Here is a 14,306-nt window from a genome sequence, read left to right on the forward strand (position 1 = left end):
TGAAGCGGCGGCCGCCGCAGCCGGGCAGCGCAGGAGCCGGAGCAGCCGCTTGTTCCCGGGGCCTCTGAGCGGGGCGCCCCGCCGCGGGAGTGTCTCTCCCTCCCCGCCCCCTGGCGAGCCCGCTCTGCGGGGCGGTTATTGTGCGTGAGCCCCTTCCCCCCCTTCCTTCCTCCCTCCCGGCCCTCCCGATGCCGCTCCCCCTGCTACCTGCACTGGTCGGCGGCGGCTGAGGCCAGCGATGCGAGGCGGAGGTGGAGGAGGCGGAGGTGAGGCGGAGAGGCGCATCGGGAGCAGGAGGAGCACCGGGATCCTCATCGCCACCCTCCTCCTCATCCATGTGTCTCTCTCGTCCTGCTGACTAGGATGTCAACGGAGGACAAGAGTCTAGTCGGGGGGGTGGCGGAGCCGCCGCCGCCGCCCCAGCAGCCCCCCGAGCCCAGAGCTCCCCCCCCAGCAGCAGCCACAGACAAAAGACCTAGGGGCCGGCCTCGCAAAGATGGCGCTTCCCCTTTCCAGAGAGCCAGAAAGAAGTAAGTTCGGAGCGTGTGGGAGAGGCAGGGGGCAGGGGGCAGGCAGCGCAGGGCGAGCTGTCAGCAGAGGCTCGCTCCTCAGCGCCCCCTCCCCTCTGCCCAATGCCATTTTGGGAGGGTCCCTTCCCTTCTCACCTTTCTTCTTTCTTTTCCTCCTCTCCCACTGCCCTCTTCTTCTTCACCTTTGGCCTCCTTCTTCTCTCCTTCCTTTTCACTTCTCTCTTCCTTTTCTCCTCCCCTCTTTCTCTCCCCCTTTTCCCAGCCTTGCCCATGGACCCCTCTCCTCTTTCCCTTTCTTTTGCACCTTCCCTCTGCCCTTCTTGGGTCTCTCTCCTCCTCCAGGGCTCTGGCTTGCCCTCTATTTCAGCTTGTCCCTTGATGTCTTCTGGTTGTTTCTTTGGGGCTTTTTTTTTTAAAAAAGAAAAGATTGATCTAGCCCTAACTGGATGACCCTAAAAACCTCTCTCTTTACGCAGAAGTTTAGACAGCAATTTCCTGTAGCCAAACCAGCCCCGGAGTGTGTTTGAAAGTGGAAGCTGCTTTCTCCCTGGAGCTGTCAAACAGCCTCAGACGGGGTCTGGTGGCCAGGCTAGGGGAGGGTGTAAGGTAGCAGGCACAACAAGAGGGTGGTTGGGAAGATTGTGGTGTTTTGCGTTGTTGTTTGCTGTCGCCGGTTTGCTTCCTTCTCTGGTCCCTGCTCTCCTCACGCTTCAGGCGGAACTGAATGTGCACCGTACACTTTTAGCAAACTAAGGCAGGCTGCCCCTTGCAACTGCGTCAACTATCAACAGCGCATCTCAGCCAAACCTAGGGAGCGCGTTGGAGTGATCTGCTGCGTCCATATGTGGTGCAGGTGGACTGTGGACTATGTTTGGCTTTAAATGGAAAGTCCCTTTTGTGGCGCTTTTGTGGGGGAGTCAGGAATGTGTTATATCTAACGTCCATGTTCTGCTGTGTGCACTAACAAATACTCTGACAGTGTATGACTCAATTATTTATCATAATACTAATGTGTGTGAGGTGTATTAGAGAGACAAGGTGGGTGAGGTAATATCTTTTGTTTGGACCAATTTCTGTCTCTCTGTTGTGAAGCAGGACTCCAAAAGGCCTCATTCCCATAGTGCTACTTATGTACCAACTGCACTCGGTTTTGGTTTTTAATGAGAGGCCTTTCCAGGATAAAAGTAGAATAAACCTGTTTGCTACTATTTTTAATGTTTATGTTCTAAATGTAATGAACTACAGGCTATGGACCATGTTGCAGGCTTAAAGTTTTAGTGTTTTGTTTTTTAAGGGTCACAGTCAACTTGACATCTAGTCAATTTAAAACAAAAATGTTTTGTTAAAGCTAGTTTACTAAATCTTCTCCTGAATCTCCCAGTCAGTTTTTGTAGCTTTATAATGAAAGACCTTACACAAACAACAGTGGAAACAAACTGTACAGTATATAGGGAAACTGTGAAACTGACTATATACAAAGTGCTGTTAAATGCATAAAATAAACTGAACACAGAGGAAAATATTTTTGTTTGATCATTCAGTTGTATTGATCTTCTATATTGTTTGTAATGAGTAAATATATTGTTTTAGATAAAAATCAGATTCATTTTTGTTGTTTGTTTGTTTGTTTTGTTTTTTTGTTTTTTTTTCCTGCTCACAGTTGACTTTAGAGGCTTTCTAACATTGACTGTCTGGTTTTAGTGTGGCTATGTCTTCTAGTAGCATTTAATTCATGACCCCATCCCTCTTAAATCTTTGTGTTTTGTTAAAATAATACAGATTTTTCCCATAGTGGAGGTTTAAAGTGGTTAGCAGTCCTTGCTACTGTTTGTGTGCAGCTCAGTTGTAGACCAGAAGGGACCATCATGATGATCTAGTCTGACTCCTTCACATTGCAGGCCACAGAACCTCACCCACCCACTCACTCCTGTCATAGACCCGTAACCTCTGGCAGAGTTACTGAAGTCATCAAGGGAATGGATCACTTGATGATTACCTGTTCTATTCATTCCCTCTGGGGCACCTGGCATTGCCCATTGTTGGAAGACAGGATATTGGGCTAGATGGACCTTTGTTCTGACTCAGTATGGTCATTCTTATGTTCTCAAATCGTGATTTAAAGATTTCAGTCCTTGCATTCAGTACTGATTCATCTGCTTTACCCTTATATTTGAAAAAAGAAAAGGAGTACTTGTGGCACCTTAGAGGCTAACCAATTTATTAGAGCTTAAGCTTTCGTGAGCTACAGCTACTGAATGCATCCGATGAAGTGAGCTGTAGTTCACGAAAGCTTATGCTCAAATAAATTTGTTGGTCTCTAAGGTGCCACAAGTACTCCTTTTCTTTTTGCGAATACAGACTAACACGGCTGCTACTCTGAAACCCTATATTTGAATACTTCTTCCCGTTTTATTTGTACATATAACAACATCTAGTTACATATGAAGCACTTGAGTTACTTTTACAAAAATAGTTTTTATAAAGAAACTCTGAATGCTGCCTACTTATGCCTATTCTGTGTAGCTACAGAATATTAAAAAGTGAACTAATTTAATTAAATCATTTTTAAAATACCGCAATTTATGGAAAAACTAATTTCTTCCATGCCAGTTTAAGATCATCTGTGTACTTTGTGAAAAGTGAAGTGTAAGTGTAATTTCTTTCTCAATTATATTTCTAGCATTAAAGGGAGACTGCCAGTTAGTTTTAAGGAGAAATCTAGATTATTTTTTATTAAAAAAACATTTTCTAAACCTTTGAAAAATATAAATACTTATATATAAAATGTGTACCAGTGTGTGAGAGTCAGAAAATGAAACTAGCTAGAGAAAAAAGTGAAACTGTTTTTCATTAGCTATATCTAATGCACATGAATTGTGTGAGTGAAATACAAAAAGTAAAACAGATAGTTCAAGTTGTTTGGTTTTTTTTTTCCTCCACAATTTTACTATTACTGTATGTGACTTGATGCTGGAAACTGATCCTTGCAAGAGGACTTCAGTGTGTGTATGGAAAGTTTTTGTGATTGTAGCCCAAGGTGTTACAGTAACACAAGGAATCAACATTTCTAAAAATAGGATTTTGGCGTTGGTAGTAGTGTTGCTCCAGTTTATCACTGATCAGATGAAGACTGGATTGTTTTTAATCACCAGTGCTTCTGGAAAGAGAGGTTTCTTTTAAAGTATACTGTTTCGATGTTTAAACCAGTCTAATATCTTTGAATCTTAAAATTAGCTATGCAGATGCAAAACAAACATTGCGTGAAAATAAAGTTTCCATTTTTTGTATGATTGCTTAGCTATGTCTTTCTCGTCTCTCCTGTGCTTTCTAGTTGGATTAATATGTCTCTTGTAAATCAGATAATAGAGCATATGTCTGAGCACGTTTTGTACCATAATCACATGTCTAAGTCACTGTTAGCCAATCAGATTGTTCAGCCACTTTATCCCATTACGGAAAATGTTCCATTGGATATTCAGTCTAAGTAATGATCTAAATAAGAACACTACATTAAAACAAAATAGCCGGAGTAAAAGGATTTATGAGTTAAAGGTGCTGCCTTTAAAGAACAATATTTGAAAAATACTCAATTAGTAGTATTTCACCTCCTTGTTGACCATGGTTTCAAATGGATGATTGAGTTAAGACTGTTTTTTCATTTTCCTGTATAGGGTTTGCTCCCGTGAGATGCTCAGACCCCACAACTCTTCACAAATGTAGGCCCTTTATTTATTTATTTATTTATTATGGGAGCACAGAAATTTCCATACGAGTAGAGATTTACATAGTTCTATCTAAACTGGCATCCTGCCTCTGGCAGCAGCACTACCTGACGTGTCGTAAAAAGGCTAAAAATCCTCATAGTGCACCTAGGCTTTGTGCCATGTTCTGCATAAGAAACATGGGAAGTTTCTTGTAGGTGAAGAAGGAATTGGTATACACTATGAAGGAGGGACTCATCAGTTGTCAATACCTTGAGCGTTTCTGCCTGTAGAGAAGTATGTCAGAACAGCTTTTCTCAGGATGTGGCAGAATTGAATGTATAGTTATGTGAATGATGTTTCCTGGGGGCTATATCTTAGGTGAATAGTTATTTATTATCTGTGTAAGTGGCAAAAAACTTAATTAATGAACTGTTAAGTTTGCCTGGTGACAGCTTGTACCCTTCCAGAACATCAAGTTCAGTGAAACTCACTTCTGAAAATCAAGGAATACAGAATTAAGATAGGTTTCAGAGTAGCAGCCGTGTTAGTCTGTATTCTCAAAAAGAAAAGGAGTACTAGTGGCACCTTAGAGACTAACCAATTTATTTGAGCATAAGCTTTCGTGAGCTATAGCTCACTTCATTGCATCCGATGAAGTGAGCTGTAGCTCATGAAAGCTTATGCTCAAATAAATTGGTTAGTCTCTAAAGTGCCACTAGTACTCCTTTTCTTTTTGAGAATTAAGATAAATACTCATTCAACCTTGACTCCGCCCCCTTAGTGTTGGCAATCACCACTGGAAATTATCTGCATGCATTCCAGCTGTATTCACGTTGTTAGGTGTAGCTGTATTGAATGGTGGAGGAATAAATTGGAGTAACATGGAAGAGTTGTGTTCATGATATGAGAGATCTGGGTCTAAGTCTCCCCCATGTGTGTGATTGAAGGAAGGAGATGTGTGTGCACCCTGAGGTGCCAATCTGCATCATTTCAATACAGAATTGTGTAGGTTATAATCAGTAGCAGGGCACTGGGTCTTCTTGCCATGGCTAGTGTCAGAAGTGAGGTGGGACATGAGAGCAGTCTGCGGATTTAATGAGGGATATGAGAAAGTATAGGTTTAAGTGGTATCCTGTGTGTTTAATTTCAGAAGTGTGGTATTGTCAGGTGAGTAGGCTCGGTGTTTGAGTGTAGGGCAGGTGCAGGTAATGCTTCATTACAGTGAAAAGGCAGAGTGTGAGTATGTGCATTCTGGGCATATTGGAGCATTGTTCAAAGAGGGTGAGTTAAGGTTGTGTGGGCGTTTGTTTACCTTACCTCTGTATTTCCTGGTTTTCAGATGTATGAGTTTTGCTGAACTTGATGTTCTGGAAGGGCACAAGCTATAACTGGACAGCCTTCTCTGTGTTAATGAAGTTTTTTTTGCCATTTAACTTCATACTTTTTTTAAACAGGAAGAGAAATGTTGATAGGAGTTAGTGGTCATTTAAATCACCTGGATTTGCAATTGATAAACTACTGTGGCTAGGTAATAATATAAAGACCTAGCTTTTATATAGTGCTTGTCATGAGTAGGTCTCAGAAAACTTTACATCATTAACCCCATTTTACAGATAGAAAATGAGAGCATAGAAAGATGAGGTGACTTGACCAAGGTTACCTAGCAGGCCAGTGGCAGAGCTAGGAATTCAAGTCCAATGGTCTTTCCACTAGACAACACAGTTGCTGTGTGATTACTCAGCACTCCACCCCCCTCCTCTACATTTTGTCATAGTGGAATGGGGATAATGGCCATGCTTTGAAATGTTTGCAATGTGCATTTGGTAACAGGGCTGATGAGAGACCAAGGATGAGATTTGTGTCCCAAAAACTGTGACAGATTTATGACATGGTTGTTACATAACTTTAAGTGTGTGAGAGAAGACTGGTGTGTGTCTCTTTCCTTCCCCACAGCTTTCCTCACCATTCCTTGCAACATGTAATCCACCCCTGCCAGCATTTCCAGCTCTCTCCTCCCCTCCCCATCCCACTAAGCCATTAGTTGGCATTGTAGAAACTATTGACATGTAAGAAGTTGCTCCTCTTGTCTCCTGCCCTATGCTACTGAGAAGCATATCACAGGCATCACCTTACTGAAGGGCCAGGTGTTACTTTGGTTATGTAGTCCAACCTGCATGCTGAGCAGGTCCTCACTCCTACTACCCACCTTTAGCTGGGACTCCAACCCCTGCTTCAGCCAGGCTTCCCTAGCCATACCCCAGGTCCACCCAGTCCGTCCCTCCCCCATACACTCTGGCCAGCCATCCACCTCAGATCCCAGCTATTCGTTTTCTGGATTTCAGATGTATAAATTTACTTTACCTTCATTCCCCCACCCCAGATCTCAGCACACGTGGAGAGGCAGGGAGAGGGGCTGAGACACACCCCAAGAGCAGAGGCTCCCAGATCCCAGAACATACAGTGGGCAGGGAGAGGGGCCCAGACCCCCACAGAGGGGTAGGGCTCCCTGAGATCCTAGCACACATGGAAGGGGAGAATTTAGAGCTGACATGCCCCGAACCCCATCACCCCACCACTTCCTCTGCTACCCCTCATGTTCTCCCAGCCCCTCTTGTCTTCTCCTTTTCCCCCCTAATTCCTACTTCTCCATTTTACCTGAGATCCCCAATCCCTCATTCCTCTCCTACCACCTATTCCCATTTATCCCCCTCCCCATAATACCCCGTCCCTCACCTCAGACCCAAGCCTCCCCTCCCAGTGAACATTCAGAGATGTAATTTATTTAATTTTCAAAAATAATTTGTGTGCAGATTACATTTAAAAAACAAACAAACAAACCCCACAAACACACAACAACAAAATAACTCCCCAACCCAACAATTTGACAGAGATTTTGAGCCAAATGTTCCTTTCCTACCTCCCCAATGCTGGACAGCCTCTACTATTTGGCAAGCATACCCATTCTTGGCTCCTGACACCAGTCTCAGGCCATGTACACACTGCAGCTTATGTTGGTATAAATTGTCGCTCTGGGATGTGAATAAACCACCTCCGAGCAACGTAAGTTACACCGACCCAAGCGCCAGTTTGGACAGCACTATGATGGTGGGAGAGCTTTTTCCCCCCCAACATAACTACTGGCGCTCGCGGGGGCTGGAGTAACTTAAGCTGGCAGGAGAGTTCTCTCCCTTTGGCTTATAGCGTCTGCAGTAGCAGTGCCGCTATAAGCTCTGCAGTGTAGCCATAGTCTTAGTGTGTTCTTAGTGCATAGTCTGAGCATGCCTGTTCTAAGCGTCCCATGGGACAGAGGGGGCTTCCCCAGATTCCCACTTACATCACATGGGGGCAGTAGAGTGAGACCACCCCAGATTCTGCCACGAAAGGTGTCCCCGCCCCTGTTCTCCCACAGCCCCCTGCCACTCATCCCCATGTGCCCCGGTCCCTTCCTCTCCCTTCAGCTCCCCAGCCCCTCTCACCTGCCCCACCATCTATCCCAATTTATCTCCGTCCCACCAGTGCAGCCCTCAGGGACAGATTTTAGCAAATATGCCATCCAACCTTCTCAAAGTTCCTGCCCATGGTGGGACTCAGACTGACACTGGCTCAGTCAGGTTTGAAGGACTACTGCTTATCCTCTTGAGCTATTAGTGTGAAAATCTGAAGGCAAACAGTCCTGTTAACTCCTCTGCCTATATATGCTCAGTATAATCAATTGGTTGCCTGAACTAGAGAAGCAAAATATTTTTGAAATAATGTTTTAATTTGATTTCACCCAAAGGGCTGGTGGGGTAACCAACCCTCAAGTGATTTAGATCCTGGTGAAATGATCTGATTCTGAGCCCTGATCTGATCTGTTTGTGAGCAAAAAAAGGGGGGGAGGGTGGACAGAATCTATCAACTTTAAGAAAAGCTGTTTTTTTCCCCTGGGGGCTGTATCTTGGGAACCCTTTGGTCAAATTCCTCACATGTGGATCACTGCTACTTCATATGGCTGATGTAAATGAAGAGCAACAACTATAATTTTACATTTAGATGGTTAAGCCACATAATTGGGTCTGAAGTAGCCGAGTGTATTCTTGTGGTGCCTCCTTTGTATTTGTGAATTGGGCATTGAGTTGTTATATGTTCTATGGTCTGTTCTGGGTGACTACAGTTGCACGCTGGAGAGTTTTTAATTTTCTATTTGTGAAGCAAGTATCCGCATCTGGCATGATTTGTGTTGATACGGTTTAGGGTTGCCCATGAGCTTTGTGGGAGATTGTGAAAGAACCAATGCAGAAGATCACTGGCTTCAAAGTGTTTATTTGTGACTTCTTGTGAACTCCATTTGGCTTTCCAAGCTTCATCAGGGTTGAAGTTGCATTGTTGAAGGTTAAATGTGTGGGTCCAAAATGGCTTACATGACTTCAAGTGATGGTGAGGGATGTTGTTACAGTCCTGGTGGATGGGAAGATGTTCATTTTTCCACAAACCTCTGGAATTCCCAAAGGGTTGTGGCGTTGCTGCGAATGGATGGGGGAGCAACGTGCAACAGCACTGGCAGCCAAAGTGTTGGGGTCAACTTGAGGGTTCTAGTGATGCACCGCATTGCAGTATTTAGTTGGATACCAAGTCGAGTTTGGCTACTTCTGGCCTATGCTGGTGCACAGTACTCAGCAACAGAGTACACAAGGGCCATCACTGATGTCTGTAACGCTGATGATTCCCAGCTTGTGCTTGCCAGTTTCTGGACCAGGTTGACCCTTGTCTTCATCTTGGCAGTTGCCTTCTTCAGAGGGTCATGATCCAGCTTCACTCTGAGATAGGTCGGAGTGGGGTCATGTCACACAGTGTTGTTGCAGAAGGTCATTTGCAGGGTGCAGTTAGTGTTTCTGTTATCAAGATGGAATGCAGTGACTGTTTTGTGGGGATTTGGCTTGAGCCTCCATTTCCATAAATATTCCTTAATGGTGTTTAGGTCCTGTTCAAGGTGGACTCGGTGTCTCTGAAGGTGGCTGCTTGAGTTGCCAGGGCAAGGTCATCCGAATTTGTGACCCAGTGACCGAACATCGATTAATGACCTCCTGGTCTTCAGAGCAACAACTTAAGCCACCGTAATAGTCCTCTTCAGGGCAAAGTAACACACCAGATAGGTTCTGGAACAAGGATCCTCCAACTTAACACTGAGGAACTTTCTCGGACGAAGTGTGTGTGTGTCTGGCATAACATTGGTGTCCTGACACTCCAAGAAACCCATGTCTCCAATGATCAACAGGCCAGCTGCTACTGTATCCATGGTTACAACCTCACAGCTAGCCACTACCATCCAAAATATGGCCTAGCCATATACGTGAAGAACACCATCATGGATTTTGATGTTTGCCACCTACACCACTGCCATCAGGATAGGGGAGCTGCACATTACCAACGTGTAAAGCCCCTAATGCAAAATGACTGAACTCAGTGCTCCCAAGAGCACTAATCCCAGACCTATACATTGGTGACTTTAACAGCGCCACACTATGTGGTGCTGTGAAGTAAATGAAGCTGACGGTGAAGACCTTTCGGACAGGATGTCTGTGGAAGGTCTGCAACTGGTCTTTGATCCAAACAGCAATCAGCTTTCCACTCTGCTTGCTGGCAACACAATTACCTCACCATTTGGATCACTAACAAATTCCTTTGAGGTACACCAAATTTCAGGGCAATCTGATTCACTGTACAGATTTTAGAGCACTTAGAGTTGAGATTTAAACAGAATGCTGTTGCTCTGCTATAATTATGGTTGCACCTAGAGACCAGAACCCCATTGTGTTAGACACTGTCTAGACATACAACACAAAGATGGTACCCACCCAAATGACTTTACAATCTAAATTTAAGACAAGACAGCAGGTGGATAGGACAAGGAGATTGGGGTGATGAGAGCATAAGTGAACAATGAGGCAATTATGAACAGTGGAATAAGCGGTGGTGCCTAGCCATTGTCAAGTGTTTTGCAGACATCAAGGTATAAAGTGGATTTTTAAAGAGAGATTTAAAGGGAGTAATGTAGTGACCTTAAATATTTTTACAGAGATCTTCTTCCATGCATATGGGGTGCATTGGAGAGACTATGATGGTACAACTAAGGCAGGAGTAATGGCAGGATTTAGGTAGCTGATAAGTAGAGTCAGAATATCCATGAAGGGCCTTAAAGTGAAGGCATATAGTTTGTGCTTGATGTGGTGAAAAAGGAGGAGCCATGGAAGGATGGAAAGAGAGGGATGATCTGTCCAAAGCAGTGAGTCAGGAAGATGATTTTTGCGGTAGTCTTTGGTATGGATTTAAGAGGTGGCAAGATTATATTTGTCAAGGCCAGAGAGGAGGAGGTTGTGATAGCTGAGAAGCAAAATAATGAAGCCCTGGAAAAGAATTTTAGCTATGTGGAAGGAGAGGAAAGGCTGGATCTTAGTGAGGTTGTGCAGAAGAAAGTGGCAAAACATTACCTTTATGTATGGGTCTGGAAAGGGGCTTAGTTAAGGATGACATCCATGTGATGGTGGTGTCGTCGTCCATAAAAGGGGAAAAGGTTGGTGATCAAAACTGAGTTCTTGATCTTTGTCTTGTTGAGCTTGTATTAACGGCTAGATATCCATGAAAAGTTGTAAGAATAATATGGTGTAGGTGTAGTAAGACTTCTGAAAAGTAATTTTATACAGTAGAACTTTGTTAATCTGCTCACACTGTAATTAGTACAAAATTCTTTCTATCGCCACTTCATAGTAAAGATTTAGTAGCCAAATCCTGCACTGAATTCTCATTGGTTATGGTGGTGATAGTTGTGACTCCATAGATAGAAGGAAAGTCTGGACACAAACCTAAACCCTGTTTTCAACATTTATCTAACTTTTGATTGGATTAATAGATTATTTACTTTGCAAGTGGCTATGCTTAAAATAGGGTCTGAAAAGATCTTTTCCAGAGACTTTGAAAAGTGTTTGATTAAAAATGTTTATGCATGCTACTTAATTTTAAATTATTTGAATTATTTTGGCCCACATTCGCAGCAGTAGGTTTTCAAAAGTCCAAAATTTCACATATGCAGATAGTTTTTCAGACAGACAAGCACAGAATGTTTTCCAGAAAATAATTATTTAAGAATCTTTTTCATTAGTTTGACTGCAATCTGCGTCAGGGTAAGCCAGCATTTAATGATATCCACATCAGTTTCAGAAGAGCCGTAATGCAATTCTACATTTTCTCTTTGTAGCTTAGTTATGTTTCTTTGGCTCATCCCCTGCTCTCCACTTGATGTACCATTCAGACCCCTAATTTTTCCCCTGCTCTATTTGGGCTTTTTTACATTTGTAAATTGTAACATTAATTTTTTGAAAATGTGTAACTTATAAATATAAAAATATAGGAATTGGAGAGCAACATGGGGGAAGCCAGGACTGCTGCCTGGCAAGCGTGGAATCCTTATATGGGTGGAAGGCCAGACTTTGTACATCCATTGCCTGGATAAGATTTAAGGAACTAAACTTTTGATTCTCAATTATGAGTGGAACTTGTGTAGTGGATGAATAAGAAGATTGTTGTGTACATTGGTGGTTTTGTAACTGTTTTTTTCATGATCAGAGTTGTTCAGGTGCTTATTACTGTGGAATGTTTTTGTTGTTTGTATGTGTGCATGAATTTGGTGTTAAGGTTGGGACCAGAGTTATTTATGTAATTGTGGTTTATGATTTCCATAGTTTTGAAAGTTTGGGTTGTTTTAAATGATGTGTTGTTAAATCTTTGAAATTGTAGTTAACAACATTACTACACATGCAATAAACAGTTAATATGTTGAGCTTCTACAGCACCTCTTCTCAAGTATCTCAAGGAGTTTGACAAACATTAAGGGATTAGGGCAGGGGTAGTCAATTATTTTTTTTTATCAAGGTCCAAATTTCTTGGTTAAGGTAAAGTCAAGGTCCAGACTCTCTAGAGGAACATTTTTCAAACCACAATAACAATAAAGATGATAATAAGGGCAAGTCTACACTACAAAATTAAGTCAGCCTAAATTAGGTTGACGTTCAGCAACTGCAGTAATTACTGCGGTTTTTCATGTCCACACTATGACTCACCTGGTTGGCGGCATGTGTCCTCACCAGGAGCACTTCCACCGATTTAACTGACCTTGTGGGGCACTGAAAGCCCAGAGTCCTGCTTCCTGGGACTGACAGCCCAGAGCTTTGTCAATCCCATGGCAGTGGGTCTCTAGCCCCACACTTGCATCACCTGTTGCTTGCCTTTGACTGCTTGAGCTGTCAGCACTGGCGGTCAAAGGCAGTCACAGGTGACGCAAGTATAAGTAAATAAAAAGATTTCACCGTCTGGTCAAATGGATTGGCCCGCGGTCCACCTATTGACTACCCCTAGATTAGGCATTCCAACACCCTGTGAAAAAGGATGTGTTAACCCCTTGGTCACAAAAAGGAAGACTGTGGCAGAAGTAGGAATAGAACCCCAGGGTATTGCACTACCGGTGCTACAGTGGCACAGCTGCCCCACTGCGGCTATGCTGCTGCAGTGTAGACACTTACTACGGCAACCGAAGGGGTTTTTCCAGGGCTGTAGTAAATCTACCTCATTGAGAGCTGGCACGTTGATCTAGTGGCATCTGTAGTGGGGGTTAGGTCAACCTAACTACATTGGATAGAGTGAAATTTTCACAGCCCAGAGTTATGTAGCCAGGTTGACCTAAGTTTTAGGTATAGACCAGGCCTCAGTCTCCTGACTTCCAGTCTTTGATACAGCCACAAGACCATCATTTCACCATGTGATCTATGACATAGGAGATTTGTTAGGAAATGCCAGACTTCTTCAAGTTATACTAACAAATATACTGTAGTACATTTATTAATACATTATGAAAAAGCAAGTATTAGTATTTATTATTATTACTACATTTGTCAAAATAAAGAATATTTTGTGATACAGTATCTTTGCCTTTTTATAGTTTGCTCACTTACTGAACTGAATTTGTAAGTAACATTCAGTGGAGGCCTCCGAGTCATTCGTACAAATGAGCAGGTTTCTACTGTTTTTTCAATAATTCTCTTGAACTATTTACATCTAACCATATGCTTTGGATTTTTCACTGCACAGTTACTAGAGAGAGGGCATGAGGCATCACCATTCATATTGTGGTACAGCCATTGCTTAGTTCATCAGATGATGTAATAAAAATCAGTTTTGTCATTTGCTGCAGTGATCATTCTGGAAATGAGTTTCTAAGAGTACTAGTGCTTTCTTGTGAAATAAATTAAAACTGGATAGGGTAGAAATATAACTTTAAATTTCAGGACATGTGTTTAAAAATATAGGCAGTGATGAGCAATGCACTCAGACTGAAACACGAGTTGTTCTTTAACTCAGTCACATGGTACTTTGAGATTGCAGCTTCTAAGGAACTTTGGAGAAGTTCCTATAATTCTGAGCGATGTTGTAGTTGTTGAGTTGTTTGATTAAAAAAATTGCAATGCTGTAGTGTAAATGGTGCATGGTAAATGGTGCACCTACAGTATCTAGGTGTAATAGAACAAGTAAAGGTTAGGCTTAGCTCAGTTCAAAATATTTTTGCTTTTTGCGTACGTATCTCTCTCTTCTTTAATTCAAAATGTATTTAAAAAAACCCAGTCCACACCTTATTGCATGCCATCCCAACATAGTATACAAGTGCTACTATGCAATGTAATGCTTCTTATCGAGATTCTAATTTTTGTTGTTTGGGACTCTCCTGCATACTCTGTTAAAAGGGTCTATTCCAAAAGTGTGAGGATGTTTTTCTGAGGTTTCTTTAATGATAAAAGTTAACTTGATAAGTGTCTTAATTAGCTGGTATCAGGAACAAATTGAACGTAGAAGCAATTTACTTCTTCCTCTTAGTTATTTTTATATCCTACCCATGACTGTGATATCTAACCACCATACGACATCCCAAAAAGAAAAGGTGTTTTTCATAAGATTATGTTCTTTCCCTTGTTTCTGCCTGTCTTTCCCCTTGTTAGTGTGCATTTTCTCTGTTGCCACATCCTTGGTTTCTCTCTCCCTCCTTTTTTGT

The 14,306-nt window shown here is 42.6% G+C and overlaps 1 protein-coding gene across 1 annotated transcript in view; it reads left to right on the forward strand.

The window, feature by feature from the left end:
* Positions 1-348: 348 nt before the first annotated feature.
* Positions 349-14,306, forward strand: part of KMT2C (lysine methyltransferase 2C) — a 328,020-nt gene continuing 314,062 nt past the window's right edge. The window contains exon 1 of the mRNA XM_074946303.1: positions 349-530. Coding sequence (XP_074802404.1) covers positions 364-530 — 167 coding nt within the window. The 5' untranslated portion in view covers positions 349-363. The remainder of the gene's footprint in view (positions 531-14,306) is intronic.

The sequence above is a fragment of the Natator depressus genome, chromosome 2, assembly GCF_965152275.1.
Source record: "Natator depressus isolate rNatDep1 chromosome 2, rNatDep2.hap1, whole genome shotgun sequence".
Lineage (NCBI taxonomy): Eukaryota > Metazoa > Chordata > Testudines > Cheloniidae > Natator > Natator depressus.